This window comes from Triticum dicoccoides, chromosome 5B (genome assembly GCF_002162155.2).
Source record: "Triticum dicoccoides isolate Atlit2015 ecotype Zavitan chromosome 5B, WEW_v2.0, whole genome shotgun sequence".
Lineage (NCBI taxonomy): Eukaryota > Viridiplantae > Streptophyta > Magnoliopsida > Poales > Poaceae > Triticum > Triticum dicoccoides.
Window position 1 is genome coordinate 328,034,751 of NC_041389.1, and position 20,890 is coordinate 328,055,640.

The 20,890-nt window shown below is 41.0% G+C and overlaps 1 protein-coding gene across 3 annotated transcripts; it reads left to right on the forward strand.

Annotated features, from left to right (window-relative positions):
- The first annotated feature begins 885 nt into the window (after nucleotides 1–885).
- On the forward strand, nucleotides 886–16,462 carry LOC119308709. 3 transcript variants are annotated; one of them, XM_037584837.1, is made up of 18 exons: nucleotides 886–1,561; nucleotides 1,961–2,188; nucleotides 2,710–2,900; nucleotides 3,002–3,161; nucleotides 3,832–3,969; nucleotides 4,054–4,240; nucleotides 4,956–5,101; nucleotides 5,239–5,421; nucleotides 5,926–6,036; nucleotides 8,606–8,725; nucleotides 8,813–8,957; nucleotides 9,273–9,436; nucleotides 10,214–10,300; nucleotides 11,638–11,963; nucleotides 13,625–13,706; nucleotides 13,798–13,937; nucleotides 14,584–14,839; nucleotides 15,726–16,462. In XM_037584837.1, exons 1-18 carry the CDS (start codon nucleotides 1,271–1,273, stop codon nucleotides 16,053–16,055), a joined length of 3,285 nt encoding a protein of 1,094 aa, XP_037440734.1. In that variant the 5' UTR covers nucleotides 886–1,270; the 3' UTR covers nucleotides 16,056–16,462. The 3 variants fall into 3 exon arrangements, with proteins under 3 accessions (XP_037440734.1, XP_037440735.1, XP_037440736.1); XM_037584838.1 differs by having other exon boundaries at nucleotides 13,807–13,937; XM_037584839.1 differs by lacking the exon at nucleotides 886–1,561 and having other exon boundaries at nucleotides 2,127–2,206.
- Nucleotides 16,463–20,890: the final 4,428 nt, after the last annotated feature.

Consider the following 20,890-nt stretch of genomic DNA (forward strand, 5'->3'; position numbering starts at 1 on the left):
TAGCGTCGCGTCATAATAAATCTTCTCTAGATTTTCAACCACCTTGGTGTCAGTGGCGATGCCGGATAACTGGGGACCCCGACTTCTTGCTGGTGTTGCGCGCCCAAGGAATTTGTTCATCCATGCGTGGTCGGCGAGGCAACGGAGGTGACCATGCCGGTGACCTTTTGTCCTCCAATCTCAGCTCCATTGCGATGTCGTTTAGGAGTAGGTCGACGAATGTCACTTCTTCGGTTTGTGGCGTCAGCGGCTTTCGTTGAAGGATGGTTAACTGGCCCCGGATCTGAGGACGACGGCTGACAGCCCTGCGTTTCTTTTCCAACCACGTCGCTTGATGGCGAAGGTTCTGGGGTTCGAGGGGCATGGATAAGATCTTTGGTCGGCGAGCCACAAGGTGCTCGATCTCACCGCTCACGGCATGCTGCTTAAATCGACTCACAAAGCAGTTGGTGTGACGGTGCTTCCTCGTCCTTGGGTGCTACAATTTCATTCCTTGTTTTTCTCCGGCAGTGCTCCAGCGGCTGTTCCAAAGGGGAGCTATGAAATTTGTATTATTTCTTTTACAAGGGTCCTTTTTACAAAGCTTCATGGAAACGTTCTTTCGGTTTGTTGTCGAGTGGTGCTACGCGTGTTTCTATGACTGTTTCCTGTATTATGGATGCATGACTACTGACTCAAAAGAAAAAGAAAACCATGCTATGTTTTTTTGACTGCAAAAGCCATGCTGTTTCATTTACATATACAGAAGTACCAGCCCTAACATTTTTTTTCCGGAGAAAGCACCGAAATAAACAAACAGCACAGCGTGTGGAGTGTCAATCTTGTATCCTCCGAAAACAGAAAGTGGCTCCAGACCCGACAAGCCACTGCCGATAGGCCCTACAGTAGGTTCCAACTCCATTCAACCAAAGCGGCCTCACCTCCCATCGTTTCCCCCCAAATTGCCCATCGCCGCCTCGTCTCCTCCAAATCTCCGCCCGCCATTCTCCCACCACCTCCCCCTGATCCCGCCTCCTCCTCCCCGGAGACCCCTCGCGCGGACCGGAGACCCGACCGCGGAGCAGAACGAGCCGCGCGTCGTAACATTTGGCGGGTGAACCACCGGCCTCCGCAGGTCTCCACCGGATCCCGAGCCCGAGATCCCCTCTTCCGATCCAGAAACCCCCCTCCTTCGTCCCCGTCTCCGCTCGAATCTCGCCCTTCTCCGCGGCTCCATGCCAAGCTCGTGAGCGGGACCAGCGGCTTCGGATTTGATCGATCCACGCACGGCATGGCTGGATTCGGCGGCAACTGCAGGCTGGGGGCCGTGCTCTTCTTCTCCGCCTGGATCACGCTCGCGGCCCTCAACAGGCTGGTGCGCCCGGCGCCCAATGGGTGCCAGATGACCTACATGTACCCGACCTACATCCCCATCCACGCTCCCAACAACGTCTCTTCCGACAGGTACGGCCTGTTCCTGTACCACGAGGGGTGGAAGGAGATCGACTTCAATGAGCGCGTCCGCAATCTCGACGGCGTGCCCGTGCTTTTCATCCCCGGCAACGGCGGGAGCTACAAGCAGGTGAAGGCCCGCTTTCACCTTTGTTTTATAATATGGCCATGTAAATCAAGCACTGCTACTTGTTAGTCCCAGCACTGCTACTTGTTAGTCGTAAAGAGCTAAGACTAAACGTGTACTGGATTAAAAAGGCCACATATGGCATCGATAGATTAGAAATGGAATAGGATTACATATTCTTTACTGTTTTGCACCTTGCGATCACGTATTTATTCGTAGCCTACGTGGCCTGCATTTCAGTGGAGAAGAACATGGATTGGCCACTAAAGTCCATATTCGCCCATAATGCCATTGTGGAAAGATAGTCCAATTGAATGTTGTTTGACTTGTAATTTTGCTTATTTTGTCGTCGCTGTATTGCTGTTACTGAATTCTTTCTTTGTTATCATGCTATGCATCCAGGTTCGCTCATTTGCTGCAGAATCTTCTCGAGCATATCAGAACGGTCCACTTGAGCCCTCCTTTTATCGGGAACCATCTAGTGCATTTGAACTGGAAGATTCTTCCCTTCCATCACAATATGGCCGTATTCTGGATTGGTTTACTGTTGATCTTGAAGGAGAACACTCTGCAATGGATGGTCGCATACTTGAGGAGCATACTGAATATGTTGTCTATGCCATCCATAGGGTAACCAACTCTTAACTCGTAAGATATGATCTTAGGCTCTTAGCATAGAGTGCAATGGGCCCTTCGGTCATAAGCTATTCTCCCTGTGTTGCACAATGTAGTGTATTTTGATTGGTTAAGACAACTCCTTGACCAACAGTTACTACATTTGTATGCAATTTATATAACATAAGATCAATGTCATTTGATTTGTATTTAAAAGTACTTATGAATGTGATTTTTTATCACATAAACAACATTTTGTGAAAGTAATTGCTGGTCAAAACCTTGTCTTAACCAATCAAAATACGCCGTGGAAAAAGAAACGAGGTAGTGACTGCAAAATGTAGAACTTCTATCATCAGGACAATTCCACTGCATTGAATTTTAGAATGTCCGATATGATTATGCTCTTGTAAACAAATCCACACAGTTTCCTATTTCCACATTTTGTTCCTGTGAAGTAGAACACATTAGTTCTTATTATTCTCCGATATGTTTCATTGAATATGCTCATAGCATATTTGTTCTGTGCTTTGTAGATCCTTGATCAATACAAAGAATCTCTTTTAGCACGATCGAAGGATGGTGTTCGTTCTACTGGTAACTTGCCATCTAGTGTTATGCTAGTTGGACATTCAATGGGTGGTTTTGTGGCTCGAGCAGCTCTTGTCCACCCGGGCTTAAGGAAATCAGCTGTTGAAACTATACTGACGCTCTCCAGCCCACACCAGTACTCTCTCTCTCTCTCTGTGGAATTTTTCTGTGTCTTTCGCTTCTGACTCGGCGGGCAAGTGAAGTGTTACTCATGACATAAAATGATTGCTCATCCAGGTATCCTCCTGTTGCTCTGCAGCCGTCCTTGGGTCATTTTTTCTCCCATGTCAACGAAGAATGGAGAAACGGATACAAGAAAGGAGTATCACATACAAGCAGTCCAAAACTCTCAAATGTAGTAGTTGTCTCTATATCAGGCGGCATCCATGATTATCAGGTATTGTTTTTGCTGCTGGTATATTATAAGTAGTTAATCACTTAATCCTATGCACATTTGATTATGTCTATGTTATTTTCTTTGATAACAAGATTTCCTTGTTTGTAAGTATCTAAGATCTATGACTGCTTAGTTGCTGTATGTGATTCACTTGGATACTGCAAATTTCTCACAAGTTTTAGAAGACCATTTCTATAATATACTGGGTTGAGATTATGAAATCTGTACTCATTTTTTCCGTGATTAGTAATTTCTGTTGTAGATACAGTGGCACTAAGGAACACGTGTCAGTAACTCAGTATCAGGGCATTACTCGTAAAGTTGTAATGTTTTCTTTGCTGACACTCAGTATTCTGATAATGTCAAGTCACAGATGTATAATTGTCTGTTCACAAAATATAAAATAAAGTTAGTTTTTTCTTGTACTAAATCATAATTTACATATTTAAAACGTGATTTTGCTTATACTAGTAATTTTATTACATTCAATTTTAGAAGCTGCTTGTAAGACTAATCTGAAATTTCATAGAATTTCAGATAGATTATATGCTACATATATGCATGATTAGTTTGTTACGGTGTAGCATTAATTGATCACTCTGTGACATTAACTATGTCTTTCTAAAGTAGATACCAATCAAATGTTGAGTTCCCATTTATTTTGGTTCAGATTAGGTCAAGGTTGGCCGCATTGGATGGCATTGTACCTTCTACTCATGGGTTTATGGTAGGGAGCTCCAGTGTGAAGAATGTTTGGCTATCCATGGAACATCAATCCATCCTCTGGTGCAATCAATTAGCTGTACAGGTTGAGACCATTTACTTATCTCAAATGCATTAAGTGCTCTACAGTGAAATGTACTGTACTTATGGGGATTTTAACCTTATCCAGGTCGCGCACACTCTTCTTAGCATGATAGATCCTGTGGGTCGGCAGCCATTTTTGAGTTCACAAAAAAGAGTCTTTGTGTTTGCGGAAATGCTCCAGAGTGTAGTTCCCCAGTCTTTGAGTTGGATGAATCATGTTTCAGGTTCTCAATCTTCAAATTTTCTTGCGAGTGATACCAGGGAAGCCGGTGGTACGATTTCATTCTTTTCCTTGTTGCATCCTTTGCATAATTGACTATTAATGGCCTAAAAGATGTGGGATGTGTACCCTTATTTACGAGCACATAAAGCTTGGCCGGGGATCTGAAATCTAGGTCAAAAGTGACCATTCATTTTTCATATGGCATCCTAACGTTTTAAAATAGCCTTTGTCATTTTTTGAATGTGAAATATAAAAGTGCATCTTGCCTTCTACAAATAAAAATATTTTTTGCTGCCTGTGGAAGTCCTGAAGCGGTTTGTGGAAGTAGCTCTAGTTCACCTCTTTCAAAACAACTTTGATGTATACTATTATGTGTCATGATTGTTTCTTTCATAATGTGTCCAATTCAGTACTAACACTAATCTATTTAAGATGTTGTTTAGGCTAACTAACTTTACTGCTATAATATTACACTCATGGCAGTTCTAGTTCATTATGTTTCATAGGGCATGGAAAATTGCTAATTTGGTATTACACGGTCATTTTAAATCACAAATAGACGTGCTTCAGTTTTTGTAGTGAGTTTGTCAGTAATAATTTCTACCTCATTTTACTGCTTCAGTTGACATATCATATCTATAAATACATCTCTAAACACTAATACAAATGTGGCATCAACCATAAATAAAGTGTTATAAAAGAGAAGTGCTGTCAAAATCTCATGCCATTCTTGTCGTCTTTACATAACAATATATTTTCTATAGAATTGCAGCGAAATGATACACTTTTTTGCCCACCATCTGTTCTATGGACAAGTGATGGCCTTGAAAAGGACCTGCATATCCAGTCAAATTTGGTTACTGTTTTAGCGATGGATGGCAGGAGAAGATGGTTAGATATTAAAAAGCTGGTAGGTGAAATTGTCTTACTAGTGTTTGATCAGTGTAGCTTTTTCAAAGTTCTTCGTACTGTTTGGACACCATATTACAAATTTAGCAGGCGTCTAATTGAATAAACTTTGTCCGCTTAACTGTTCTCTCGTTGAAGGGTTCAAATGGAAGAGGACACTTTGTTTTTGTCACAAATCTTGCTCCATGTTCTGGAGTCAGGATTCACTTGTGGCCAGAAAAGCATCGTTCGTCCATTGAAAATGAAGTACCTGCTAGCAAAAGGATAGTTGAAGTTACCTCAAAGATGGTCCATATCCCAGCAGGACCTGCACCAAAACAGGTAATATCTTTAACTGTTCACCTTTCATGTTCCTACATCCTGGCATTCTCCATCTTTCTGGTTCATGTATGCAGGTTTCTTGTTTATGCTGTTTATGGTACAAATGGTCTCAATGACTTCTCTGTTCCCAACGTTGCTTTGTCTTTATACTATCAACTGCAGCATCTGAATCTTATTTTCTTATATTATGTTAGGCTACTACCTAACAAAATAACCCTCACATTTTCAGTTCTATCAAGTTACTTCTGTTGATTTAAGTATTTTTTTACCGTGCTGTCCACATTGTGAAGCTTCTCCTTCCCTTTTGTTTTTTTATTATGCTTGGTGCAGTGAAAATCATTGTTTTTGAGGGTACTTTTTTCTTTTCTTTCTGAACATTGCTTTTGTACAGTACACATTGTACAATGGACCAGTTCTATTTCTTGTGCTCATTTGCCTTCATCTATTGCAAGTAACATACCATTTGTTCCCTTATTCTTGTCATCATTATTGCTTGTCGAGCAGGTAGAACCCGGGAGCCAAACTGAGCAACCGCCTCCTTCTGCCTTTCTTTTGCTGAGTCCAGAAGATATGAATGGCTACAATTTCATGACTATATCGGTGGCTTCGCGGCAGGTATTCCCTTGAACCATTCCTGTTTTCATCTAGAATGCTTTTGTGCAACTAATTCCACATATGTTCTTTGTGAGTTAACTTTCTGAATATAGGGTGCTTTGAATTTCTCCCATCCTAACCTCTTCACAAGATAATTTGTTACTTGTGCTAATAAAAAAGGTGTGTGGTTTAGGGTACAGAAATGCAATGAACAAGCATAACTGATAACTACCATCATGTGATACTGAAAGTGTTCTATTCAAATATACAACCTCTGTAACTTAATGTAAGACGTAAGATGTTTTTGCAAAAATGTCTTACATTAAGTTACAGAGGGAGTACATTTGTTCTCACAAACGTGTCTTGTGAGATCAGGCTCAATCAAGTCTTATCTAACCAAATTGGTACTGGAAATAGATGCTCCTTAGAGCTCTGAGATTTTTGTCCATCAGATTCGTCCCTCCATCTTGGCCGTTCCTTTCTTTTTACCACACAGTCTTCCCTGTCTGGCTGACTTGTATGGCCGGTGTTGTATGAGTCCGTCTGCAGCCAGCATTTGTCCGCCCACTGCTAGGGAGTTGGATGGATTGGAGGAGAGAACCGTGGTCTTGTGATTTGGTCATATTCTTGAAGGCATTAGTGGAGTTTCATGTATCTACTCTTGGTTCCTGGTGTGACTGTACTGCCCTAGCATCCGTGACTCGCCGCCTGCACGACGCTAGAGCTCTTCTTGCAGTGGAGGGCAAGGCGAATCTACCTTTCACCTCTGCTCTCATTTGTCACAGCCTCTTCCCCTGTCCCCTGGTTATTGGCAGCTTAGCGTGGCGGTGAAAACCCTTGACATCACTCCAGGTGAATAAGATCGCTTGCCTGACTTGACTTTCTGGCCCACCTGTCTGCTCGCTTTGTGTTCTCATTGCGCCCTCTGCTTCTCTTGTCCCCCTTGCCTGGGCCGCCCAGAGCAGAGGAAAAGGACATGTATGCGGTGGCTGTACGTGGCCCAGATGGGTCGGCGATGCTAGTTTAGATAGAAGTCTTTGTAAAAATAATGTCTTCACAAACAATACATGGGGATGCTGCTGCATTAACAATGAACAACTCATAGGCAAGCCCTATTGGTATTGTTTTTTGTCATAAGCAGATAAGCTTGCAACTTTAATTTGAATGTTGGATATTTTCAACCCAGCCAACGAGAAAACCCAACCAGTTAGTCGTTTTTTTTAATATAATACCTTACACTAACTTTTGTACAGCATACATGTGAGTAGAGAGGCGATTACTGTGTTTACAAATTCATGTTGAATAAGGAAAAAATGTAAAAAAATCTTCTAAGTTAACCAGAGAACCACAGAAACCTGAGCTTCAGTTATAATTAACAAAACAACCTGAGCTCAGTTGTCTACTGCATGTGAAAATAATAAGACCCATCTCTAGTTTATTATTTGTAAGACACGTTGAATCCACCAGAAAGTATGTTTTGTGAAAATAAAATCATTGTCATGGTTTTGGTCCTCTACTTTCCATGTGCCAGAACCATGAGTTGGTTGCGAGATATTATGGGTTTCACCTCTAGCCTACCCCAACTTGTTTGGGACTAAGGGCTTTGTTGTTGTTGTTGTTGTTGGTTTTGGTCCCTCTACTTTCGACACCTAAGGCAACCAAATATTGTTTGTTTTCATGGAGATGTAACATAAATGATACTTTGTGTGGCTGAACTTATTATGAATTTGATATGGTTGGCTTCAATATAAATATGCAGTTTGATGCATTAATTAGTACTCCCTCCGTCCCATAATATAAGAGCGTTTTTGACACTACACTAGTGTCCAAAGCGCTCTTATATTATGGGACGGGTGTAGTGTAAAAAACGCTCTTATATTATGGGACGGAGGGAGTAATAAATATGGAGTTGTAGAATGCCTATTGCCTATTATGGACAATTCCTCCTAAGTAGGCAATATGTAGGTAGGTCAAGTCTTTTTGTCCATCCTGTATAACAGAACCACCAACCTGATGTTCTTATGGATTGGAAATTAGAGGGTGTTATGGACTTGGTCGGGGCAATGTGTCCGGCTGGCACCCACAAGGTTAGCAATGTGAGGGATTAGACTTGGTCCCTTAAATAATGATTAAAGATTATCTTGTTACAAAGAGACTAGATTAGTTGGCCTGAGTAGTGATAATCGGGATTGCTCAAAGTCAAAATTGGATGGCAACAGGCATGGATAGTGGTGAGGCAAAGTAGTGGCAGGTGCTAAACACAGGTCTGGGGATGCTACTGCCTGGATTCAGCGCACCTTGACATAATTAGCGAGCTTGACGTACCTCGCGAACACCGGCAAGTCTGGCACCTTGACATAATTAGCAAGCTTGATGTACCTCGCGAACACCGGCAAGTCTGGGAATTTTAGCTCATATAAATATGGTAAAATGTGTCAATAAAAACTAAACCCATCAGTTTAGTTTGAACTCCCATCTCATACGCCTTTGGTATATTTTGTGGTTATAAAATATCAATAGATGCACATAGTAAGCCTTTTATTTGCGCATTGAATTGATACACTGGTTGTTCTAATATTTTGGTATCCAGACGATTTCAGGCAGACCTCCCCCAGCGGCTTCGATGGCAGTGGGGCAGTTCTTTAATCCAGTGGAAGGAACAAGTGCACTTTCTGTTGGCAGGATTGTCCACTCTAGCTATTCACCTGAAGTTAGTAATTAGTACTTAACATAATATATATGATGTTGTCTAATTTGTGATACAAAACGGGCTGAAACCTAGATGTCTTGATCCCAGGAAATATTTTTGAAGGAGGATCACCCAATGGCTTTAACCCTGTCGTTTTCGGTCAGCCTTGGTCTTCTACCAGTTTTGTTATCACTGAAAACTACTGGATGTGGAATAAAAAATATTGGTGACCAAATCGAAGCTGATAAAAACAGTAAGCAACTGCATCTGTTTGACTTTTTTCTCCTAGTCTTTACTTGTAAATGGGTGATAGTAATAGCAACTAATAACAACCAGTATGCATTCTATTCCGATCATTATTATGATTTACACAAGACGTAAGAACTAATAATTGCCCGTGTGCTTTCTGTTCTGGCCATTATGATCTATGCAAGACATAACCACTACACCTATCTGTAGATGCTCAACTTACTGTCTGTTGCACCAGATTAAGTCATACTTATCTGTTTGAAGAACTTTGGTTAAGCATTGTTACTACCTTGTAACTTCTCATATGTATGCATTGCAGACCTTTGTAAATTACGGTGCTTCCCACCTGTTGCACTGGCTTGGGATTCTGTATCAGGCATACACATTATTCCGAATATCTATTCTGAAACTGTAGTGGTTGATTCGTCACCTGCTACTTGGGATTCACACCAAGGGGCAGAGAAAACTACTGTGCTAGTCCTGGTAAGGTTACTTATCATACTGTTTTTTCGTGTGGAAGTAACCTCAGTAATGACACTGGAAAGTTACATGTTATGGAATTGACACTCCAATAGTTTTAGGTTTTGTAATGCACTAAACCCTTTTTACACTTGCTTATATATTTTATTGTATCTTCTAAATTATCATTGTACAAATGGCTTAATACCTGTGTTATATCTTTCGTGTAGCTGCCGTGCACGGCCAGCAATTACCATCTTTCATAGGTTCTACGACCCTAAATTGACTGACCAGTCCTAATGATTCTGCATCAGTCTTAGAATTTTGATCCTCAATTGTACATTGATCCCACAATTTGTGATCCTACCATAGAACCTCTGATTTGATTCAGGATCACAATTCTGACGAACTTGATGTGCTCCCATAGCACCGTAGTGTTGTCGCCAACTGACTGCCATCTTTAGTCCCCATGCAACCATTCTCTATTCTTGTGATGCTGCTCACCACACCCAGGGAGTGTTGCCATTTACCAAGCCTGTATGTTGACGATGCTGCTAGCCCTAGTTCCTTCCCACTAGCCATGTACCACCTTCGACACATAATGAAGTCTCTCCAAAATTCAAGGTTTTATAATTTTTATTACCGTGATGTTCATTTCTAACATGAAAACGTTGGGGTGTCCATGCAGCCCTAAATTGTCACTGAGCTATTTTAGTCGTTGCTTATCCAATGTTAGACATAAACTGAATATGTTATTTCTCAACTTTGAACTCATTATTTAGGTGGCTCCAAATTTTGTAGGCTGACCCGCATTGCTCATACAAAGTCAGTCTTCGCGCTTCGCTTGGTGCTGCAACTAGCAGATTCTTTTTGTTGTACTCATCCGAGGTAATCTTTATTTGCAGGACAACTTTTATGCATGATTGCAGCATAGTCCTTATTTTTGAGCTCGAGTCATGTTTTGCGGGTGACATCATAATGTCTCTCTTCGCTAAACCGCATTGATTGTTAGAAGTTTAGGTTTAGTAACTATCAACAGATATGGCCCAAACATGACATGTCTTGTGTGCTGTGGAGTCTATAATCTGTTCACACCCCTTTTCTTAAGCACTCTTATCATGGTTAGTGGCCATCACCCTGGCATCTATGCGCATTGGGGACAACATGATGGCTGATTGAGGGAGGTAGATAGTGGGGGTGGGGCTAACCTTAGCCCCACTTGTGGCCGTTATTGTGTTGCCATCTCATGCCTGATTGAGGGAGGTTGACAGTGGGGCTAACCTTATCCCCACTTGCTGCTGTTATTGTGTCACCACTCACCATTGCCAGGCCTGCTGCTGGGCTGTTGTCCGTTAGAGATAGTGGGAGTTTGAGGCAGCATTGCCAGGGCTAAGTAACATTGTGGAGAGGCCACAGGTGGGCAGCTGGGTTCAGATGAATTGAGAGTCTTTTTTCCTGGTGTGCTATCCTCGCCTCACCTGGGTGCCTGCATATCTGTGACTCATCATGTTTGAGTCTTTGAACACACTGCAAATAACTGTCTATTACTTGTAATCTTCTTGAAGTAAAGACCTTTTGGTACTTTTCTTACTAAGGACATTAATCCTGACTGTTTTCTGAAGGTTAAGGAACAACATTATTATTCTACTGGCTAGATACTGTATGTTAAATTGTTAATGCAGGACACAACAGTGATGTATTTGTAATCAACATCCCACAGTAGCTGTTTGAACTACTTAAATCTATAGGCCTTGCTCAACCTTTTCCATGCATCGGTTTGTACAAAATATCTCATGATACCCTAACATTTAAAACAAACAAGCTAATCTTGATGGCTAATGGGTCACAATTTCGCCAACCTGTAGAAGGGGGATATTTTAGCTTTACATACTTTTATGATACAGAATAGGGAATGTATAATACTTATTGATAGGCCATTTGTGTATGTATTTATCTTTGTGCGGCGAGGGCATGCATATTATGGATTTTTAGAGAACTTCGGGTTTTGTGTTTTTCTTGCTATACGATCATCCGATTCTTTTCACTGGTTTGCCTATGATGTGTTTCTCGTGGTACAACATTGATGATTATGTAGTCATTATTCATCAAATTTACACCATTGATGGATTACAGCATATTTGCATAGAACTGCTAGTTACTGTAGCCAGATAGCTACATAAGACTGCCCATGGTTACCTGTTAAACTATTATTATGTCTTTTGCAGATTCTTGGTTTCATGATTGCCATAATACTGTTTGGCCTGATGCGACAATCGCTAGCATGGGAACGTGACTCTTCTGTGCCATCTATTTTGTCAGCTATTGAGACTAATCTGAAGCCAAAGCCGTTGATGTTCCTTTGTTTCACGCCAATACTTCTTTTCCTTGCCTTCTTATTTTTCACTACACAGCAAAACCCTCGATTTGGAACCTTCTTGTTTGTTACTGTGGTCTGCTATATAGTTGCCAATGGTTTCACCATTTTGGTAACACTAAGTTCGAAATTGATTCTGTATGTGGCTGCCATTCTACATGTCTTCGCCAAAAGACGGTTAGTACATGCTAAATACATCTATAAGTTTTTTTTTCTTCTGTTCTTTCTTTTCATGATGCAGGGAATGTTCAGGAGCTAGTAGTCTAAATCTTACTCCCTCCATTCCATAATGTAGTGCTCTCACGCTTTTCGAGATTTAACTTTGACCATAAATTAGACCAATAATACATAAATCATTTTACTGAAAAATTATACCTTTGAAAACTTCTTTCAAATACGAATTCAAAGGTATCTGTCATGCCCCCGCCGCAGTCGCTCATGTTGGTTAAATTTATGGTCAAAGTTAAATCTCGAAAAGCCTGGGCGCACTACATTATGGAATGTAGGGAGTATTAAGTTATTATTTGTATTTGAAAAATGCCACTTTACTCTACTGCAGTATCATAATTGTTCAATTAACAGCCTGAACTTCAAATCGTCTAATTTAACCCCCTAATATTTAACATCAGATCATTTTACTCCCTGAGGACAGTTTTGCCACGTAGATCTGTACTTCGTCCTTTCTCTCTCCCTGACTTGTCTCCCTCCCGTTGTTCTTTATTCTTTCCCCACTATCTCCGAGGTATCTTTTCCCTTGTCCGGTTGAGTTGGACCTGAGTTCTAATCTCCCCCATAACAACCAAATGATCCGTGGCTGGGTCGTCGCTGCCATGTGGAGCCCACAACCGCCACACCTGAGATTGGACTCGGTTTTCGTTGTTGTAGCACGCATCAAGCTCGCTCTCAGGTTTACATGCCACCACTACATGGGTGCACATCGTTGAAGATATCTGTCGTGTTGTGTAGATAGGGCAGTGAGAGAGGAGATAGAGATGCATGTGCTTTTTCTTGTCCCTCTACAGACTGACATTGTTCTGCTCCATGTCGTTGGAAAATAATCGCTCATCTTAGCATTTCGTCCAGCATGTTGGGAGTGAAACAGTTTTATCATTTGCATGTGCGTGGAGCTGATCGTGTTTGGGCAGTGAGTTGACAAAGCTAGGGGATCCCCGTCAGAGAGGTAGGCTGATCAGGGGTTCTCCATGGTAGTAAAACTGTTCAGTTGTACGAGGAGATTGTAAGTTTAGGGGGCTCAGTAAGCCAATCTAAAGTTCAGGGACTTAATGTACAAACAGTATACTTCTACGGAATAAACTTGACCTTTTTTACTTCTGTTTGGGGGATAATTGTTGAGTAATGAGATAATAGAACCGGCATTTGATACTCTTATTGTACGATGCAGTGGACTTGTGTATCCTGAATTAGTATATTACTTATGCTATTGGCTTACTACCTCATCTAAGTATCAGTATACTTGTGCTAAGAAATTGAGATTTGATTTCAGAAATGAGAACTAGTGCACAGCAGTATCTAGAGTTTGTCAGAGCTGTGGTGTTGAATTGGGTTAGGGACTTCGGATAGCTGGACATTCTTTCTTTATGGTTATTACTTATATATTGTTTGTTTATTAGGAATAAACAATTAGCTTCTGTGATGCGATCGGTATATGCACTTCATATTCTGCATCCTGAGAAATTGGTCTCCACAAAGGAAAATCTGATTGTAAAACTAGTGAGCCTTGCAGTGTACCTTTATGGAGTTTCTGAAGCAAGTATGTGTGCAACAAACATTACACCATTTTTTGATTACTTATCTTGTAATAAAATAATGATCTACAGCTGGCAATCTTGGGAGGACGGTGCTCATTCTCCACTTGTTCGCCAGTTCCTCGCTTTCTCGTTCTCATTTCAGTCTCTCAAGGTAAGTGCGTCCTGGAAGTATGAGAGTATACGCAGATATGCATGTTTTGCTGATTTTTCTTGTTGACACTAACTGATGTACTTTGAAAAAGATTGTGCAGATGATCAAGAACAATACAAATATAGCTGTAGCATTTGCTACAATTACTCTTGTCTGCTTCGTTCATCCAGCAATTGGTCTTGGTCTTTTACTTCTTTCACATTCCTTCCATGCCCATTCAGCCCTCTGCAGGTACGTTTTAACTTGATATACAGTAGTTCTAGCTATATGATTTTCCATAAGGGCCTGTTTGGAATGCAAGCGTTAGGCAGGAGTTTATTTCCTATAGGAACGGGAAAAACTTTTGCATTCCAAACAAGGCTTTGCTTTTACTTATGCCTGTCAACAAAGTTTTCAGTGGCTTGTTTATGCCTACTAGCTCCATGCCTGTGTATTGCTACCAAAATAACAAAGGTACATCCAATCAGGCACCGCATCGATCTCCACACGACATCTAATGGTCACAGAAATTGAGTTAGACTTGTAAAATGAAGTCAATTTACAACGGATAAACCATGAAAGTATCATGTTATGTATTCTGAAAACCACAAAATAAGATGGTGGAGATCGTGGACAGATGGCCTACTAGTTAGTGAGTGCCACTAGTTAGTGAGTTACTTTTGGTGGACATGAAGTGGCAGGTGGACAAGCACCATCTACTCCAGTATTTATAGGAACAAATTTCTTGCCTCCAGTTCTGTATGCATGGATTAGAATCATAAAACGTACTTGAAATTTATTTTGAATGCAGTGATATAGGGCCATATATATATGTATACATTTTATATGTAATCCCAGTTGTTCAACTACTGAAGTGGATGCTTTGGTACTGTAACAGTTTCTTAGGAGCTTCGTTTCGTAACATCGCTCAGAAAAAGGACCTGTATAAATCCAAGATGGATAATAATCCTATTCTACAATCCAAAAATAAACCAGATGGACTCGAGCAACTTCTGCCAATGGATGACAGCCCAACAGCTGCTAAAAGCTTTACTGACAGCCAGCTAGAAGTGTTTGACTGTCGGCATGGGATTATGATCCTGCATCTTCTAGCTACACTCATGTTTGTGCCTTCACTTATTGCTTGGATACAGGTTTGTTGTTCTTACTTATCTGAATGATTTTGGACAAACTCCTCAATGACAGTAATTGCCTCATCAGTGATGACATATAGCATGAAAATATTCTTCCCTGTACTGATTTTGTGAGCAGCACCAGTGACTAGTCAACAGCCATCTCAATAGACCAAATGTCCACTAGCCAGTGCTTCAACTGAATTATTATATTCATATCATTCTAATTGTGAACTTGGTCCTGTGAAAAAAGGATGAAACATGGTTCTAATTGTCAATCAGTCTCCGTCGTTGATAAATAACTAATAATGAATCCTGGCTGGAATGATCATCTTATTGTGCACATAATATTTAGGCAACATATGCTAGACAGGCCATTGCTTTTATTGTATTGTCTAGCATACTTTCATATAATTGATTACTGTTGTGAAGAAACTGCAGCTCAGCCTGGCACCTCAGTTTTGGACTTGCATTGCTATGTTACACTAGACATCCATGGAAAGGCCTGAACATTTAATTATGTAATGTGTATCTTGAAAATATAATGTTACTGTCAGCATACAGGTTAGTGTATATGGTTGACCGGTTTCAATTTTCTACGTCTAGTTATGATCAGGGTTTCATTTAATTACCCAAGCAAAAATCACGCTACCATTCAGGATATAGATTTTTTTGCTAAGATATGGTTGACTCCAGTGGGTCATTTCCAGTGAACCTGATTCATGTTCCTACCGTCACTGTACCTTGCCAACTTCGATTCTGGAACCACTATTATTTTGTGTTCTATAACTTGGGCACTTTGCGGACATCCCATAGAAACATTTATAGGATGTTACTTCAGCGAGCAACTTATGTTATGCTGCTTAATCAGTAATGATTTAAATCGGCTCCTGTTGTTTCTATGCAGAGAATCGGAGTGGGTCAGAGATTTCCGTGGTTTGTTGATTCTGCCCTTTGTGTTGGTGTTATTCTGCATGGACTTTTGGGATCGCAGCCAACTGCCAGCTTTATATCTTTTAAGTTACCCGGAAGGAGAGGGCGTGAAGTTGGAATGAGCTTTCTCTACCTCATAGGTGGCTTTTATTCCTTTATTAGCTCGATGGCATTGGCACCTTACAGAGCGCTGTATGCGATGGCCATCATTGGTTTCATCTGTTTTGCTTCCAGAATTCTTGAGACTAGAGGTAAGGTGAGAGGTGATACTAGCTCTAGAAAAAGGCACTGGCATAGACATTGACACTAGCTTGGAAAGGATTAATTTTGCGAGAACGGGCGACACAGTAGTGTAGGATACCAGCTCTTAGTCTTTGTGGATGATGACTGCAAACTGCAAAGAACTTGGCTTTGCTTATGATTGCAAACTGCAAAGTGTTACCGAATTTTGGTGTAGCCAGATCTTGATGGTCGACCCATAGGTGAGGTATATGAATGTGAGATGACTGGATGGATCAGTAACTGTACAATCTGGAATTCAAGCATGATGTACTGATTTTGTGATAGAAGTGAACAAATGTGATCTTATTAGGCTCTGTTTAGTATCGCAGTAGCTTTTTCTTAGTATACCAGCTTGTTTTGTTTAAATAATCTTCTATGTGGGTGTAACAGAAAAGTCTTGCTGAAATTAGTAGATATTCAGTTAACACACTGGATTTTGCAGTCAATTGCAACGCCCCCAACCAAACTGGCTCTTGGCAAGAATGGAGGCAGAATAGTCCTGTATTTTTCAAAAAGGTGCTTTCCGTAGTTTGGTTTGTTTCCATTCTCTCCGGTGTTCCAGATTTTTTCAGTAAAATGTGAACAAATGAAAATATTGCCATTTCAGTTTCTTGATGGCGATTCTTCTTAGATGCTTTACCCCTGATTCCACAATTGTCTAGCTTTGCTTGCAATTTTTGTGTTTTGCACATTTAAATCTGCATGAGGTTTTGTGCTGAAAATTTGCTTATTTTCTGCAGCTACAGGTCAGGGTTTCACCTTAATAAAAATGCAATGAAAACCCTGCCATTAAGCAAATAGCTCCACTTAATTGATCGCAAATCTACCATTCCTGTATCCCTATAAAAACATGCGGGGCAGATCCAAATCTCTACTTTCTACCATTAAAGGGGAGTCCGTACTTCGTCTTTCGGTTTTCTTGGTTCCACCCCTCGAGAGATTCCCAACTCCATCGATTTTTTTGCGTCGCCTTTGCTTTGTACGTGCTCCCCTCCATGCTAAGAAAAACCAACGTCCTCCCCTCCAGCCTAAAGGAAACCATTGGCAAAAGACCTGAAAGAAAAACCATAATGCCTTGTCTGCCCCGACATCTCATGTGACCCAAAGCCTAACATAACTTACCCATGCAACCTCTTGCTCATGTTTCCACCTCACGTCCCGCTCCTCATGCAGACAAGGATGATGAGGATCCGCCAAAGAGAACTGCGAACATGAGGACGAGAGCGTGCTGTCCCAAGCAGCCCCTCGCTGCCACACCCATGCACTAATGTAAAACCTCGTGTCCCGCTCGACGAAGACGATGAGAGGGGCGACGAAAAGCACTACGAAGAGGAGGAAGAGAGCGGGGACGAGTGGTAAGAGGATGCCGACTACGAAGTATCCAAGAAGAGAGAGAGAGAGAGAGAGCTGGAGATGCTTGCAAAGGCGTCGGAGATCGGATACAAGATGCTAAGCTCGCTCTATTTACCGTCGTCTAGGTAGCCAGGTAGGGCCTCCCGCTGACGCCAACTCCTCCATGCCAGCGTCTCCATCGTCATCACTCTCTTCATTGGCAGATAACGACTCCTAGACACCCACGACCGAGCCAATCGTCGCCCGCCACCCTCCACAACGGTGCCACTCATCCAGCCACCATGGGCTTCTTTCTGCCGGCCACCTCGACGACCAACGCGGCCTATTCTTCAACTACATCAACCATCCCATTGCGCCGTTGATCTGCTCTGCCACAAGATTACATGGCAGGCCGAGGCCAAAGAAGGTGATTGCCACATAAGTGGCTGCTACTAGGGATAGCAAGCAACATGAAAGTTTCTTCCTCCTTTTCATCACGCGCTACTTCATATTCACGGCAAATTCTTGATAAGCGGCATGTGACGCATATAGATAATGCAACTCTATCTTACTAAGATGTTTTATATCTATAAGACATCATAAGTGCAAAAAGGAGTTGAAGAAAACCATGTAAAGAGCTAGCCAACACAGAATCTCAAGATCTTGATGATAAGGTTAACAAAATTTGGATATTTTGAGGACATGCGGCGTACATCAGCACAGAATTAACATGAAACTGTCAGGCTTATATGGTATGTTTTTGAAGTCACCACAGTCCTACTTGTTCTAATTCAAATTATTGAATTGTGTTCTATATGCATTTATACATACATGTTGTAACTACAGAACAGTTTCAAGTACAGTTAAGTCGTAGTGTGTAAACGCGGCCTGCCGCTGGACACTCTGTACTTTTTCCCCCTCCTCTAATACATCGGCAGGCCGCGTTTACAGGAGACGATGCTGGACACTCTGTACTTTTTTCCTTCCTCTAATACATCGGTGCGCAAGCCTTTTGCGTGTCCGCAAAAAAATCGTAATGTGTTGCAATATAACATAGACTTTATGTGGTAGGATGTGTATTATGACTTACATTTCACCCGATTAGTGGAGCTTAGAATTGTTAACATAAATTATTTACATGCCAGGCATCGTCTTGGTGATGAATTGTCAATACATGCTCCAACCAAGTTAAAAAGCCAAATTGTTGTGGTTCTCTATATCTTAGCCACAATCTTTTACTGTCACATGCTAGATTTCTCAAATTTGTATGAATTGGATTCCTATGCTCAAAGTTTCAGTTTCATAGAAAAAGATCATTAGCTAACATGCATTTTTTCTATGTATAGGAATGACGATTTCTTCATAATTAATGAGAAAAGAAAGAAAAATGGCAAAGAAATCCCATCATATAGTCTTTGCTTTGATTCACACTCATATAATGTGCTATTGTTGTCCCCTCAGATCTAGAAGTGAAAAAGTTATGTCGCAGCTTAAAGAAAGTGGTTCTTTACCCTAACATTATGATAACTAGTTTACGTTTGTTCAAGGTAATGACTAGCTAGCTCTGGATTAATTATTCATCCAAAAAATATATATTTAGATTATGGGTCTTTCTCATGAAATCTTGTACATCAAACAATTTCACAAGAATACGTCAATGGCATTAAAATGATGAAGCTCTTTAGTCAGTTTCATTCAGGTGAGTGCCTTGATATACGAATTTGCATTGAGAGTTATGTATAAGAAGTTATTGCAGAATCTCTATTCGAGTGGATCATCCTAGGTGCTTGTTCATGGTGCTTTAATTTCTATTAAGCTTCATGCACTAGCCAACACAGCCAAAAGTCTAAACGAATGAAAAGGGCTAGGCAACCCATATATACACTTCAACAACCCCTCTTACGTGTGACACATGAAGTCAACACGTGGATAGACTCAGAGGTATGGATCAAGAGGCCTATACATGGATACAAAGGGGGGCAACATCAATTTTTAGTCAAACTGCGAAAGTCAAGACTTGAACTCAAGACCTTGGCTTTGATACCATGTTAAGCTTCATGCACTAACCAATGCAACCAAAAGCCCTAACTAATGAAAATGACTAGACAATCCACATACACACTTCAACAATTTCAAACTATTTTGTGCGACCATTATGTTGAATAAAGGACGAGAAAGCTAACTTGGTCAATCTTGGTCTCAATCTTAGAGCAATGCCCCTTTTTAGGAGAGTTATTCTTGTTTGACTTTGCACATCTCCAAGGTGCTATTTCTTGTGGGGTAGGGGGGGGGGGTCTTCATGCTTTAGATCAAGTTATTTTGGCTCATGATAATGGTTAGATTGTAGCATGTTTTCATGTGTGAGCGGTTAAGAGTTAAGAATAGTGCCAACGTAACACAACTTTTTTGTGCAACTATTATACTTATAGATCAATACCCAGGGAGTCTCATGTTTCTTAAGAAGATTGCTGTTATATAAAAGGTCTAATAAATTTAGAGATTGCATATCCAATGGTCTTTAGGTACAAACACGATCATCCAAATAGTACTTAGGTCATATATGGCCTAATTCATATTTCGAGGCTAACTTTGACCATATATTAGAGCAAAAATATATGACATGCATGTTACACAAAGCATATCGTCAAATTCGTACGTAAAAAGAAGCTTTCAATGATACATTTTTCACATTATACATCTCATATACTATTAATTTTATCAATAGTCAAAGGCAGTCTCGGAAAACACACTAGGCCCTATATATATGGATGGAGGGAGTATATCTTATTATTATTTTTTCCCACACAATCAGGAGAGTCAAATATCGTCATGTTCTTCCTGATGAAATATAAGGGGAAGCGGCGAGTGGAGCTTGACCTGATTTCCCCCATTCCGTTCGGCATCAGTTGTGGCACCAACGAGGAGCCAAGGGCCTTTTGCGTCGCAAATCTGGGTGATCGGAGTCTATGGTGCTAGATCTTAGTGTCAATAACAACCATAGATTGAATGCATAGTTCAATCTAACTCAACACGGCAACCACAAACCGAACCCAAATGTTGTCTTCTCTTGACAAATACCTTGGAGGCGCCTATGTAGAGTCACTTGTGGAAAATTTGTTGAGGTAGCTAGCTGGAAATTAGGAGTTTGATGGTCAATGTTTATGATGTCACAAACCATTCAATTCCTCTTGTAATGTATGGATCTGACCCTGATGCCCCTTTTGGTTGCCCATCACTCTCACACACCTGCATGCTACATTTTGATGATTCATTCACAAAGCATCACATGATATGCATGTGAGTATGTGTGGATTGCTCATCAATTTTGTCATAATGTTTTTTTTTGCATCCTTTATCCCTCTATCCTTTATTGTGTGCAGCTACAGAAGCAAGCCTCATGTTCCATTGTCTGCTATTAGTACTCCGTCTGGTGTCTTCCTTATGTGTATGCTTAGTAAGTGCCAGACCTAGGCCATGGCAAAAGGTGCAGTGGCCTAGGACCCATCTCAAATAAGGGCTCAATAC

Excerpts from the sequence above, each read along its gene's own strand:
- LOC119308709 (XM_037584837.1), top strand. The coding sequence starts at position 1,271 with ATGGCTGGATTCGGCGGCAACTGCAGGCTGGGGGCCGTGCTCTTCTTC. Across the intron at positions 1,562-1,960 it reads ACGGCGGGAGCTACAAGCAG|GTTCGCTCATTTGCTGCAGA; the intron begins GTGAAGGCCCGC and ends CTATGCATCCAG. Across the intron at positions 8,726-8,812 it reads ACTCTAGCTATTCACCTGAA|GAAATATTTTTGAAGGAGGA; the intron begins GTTAGTAATTAG and ends TCTTGATCCCAG.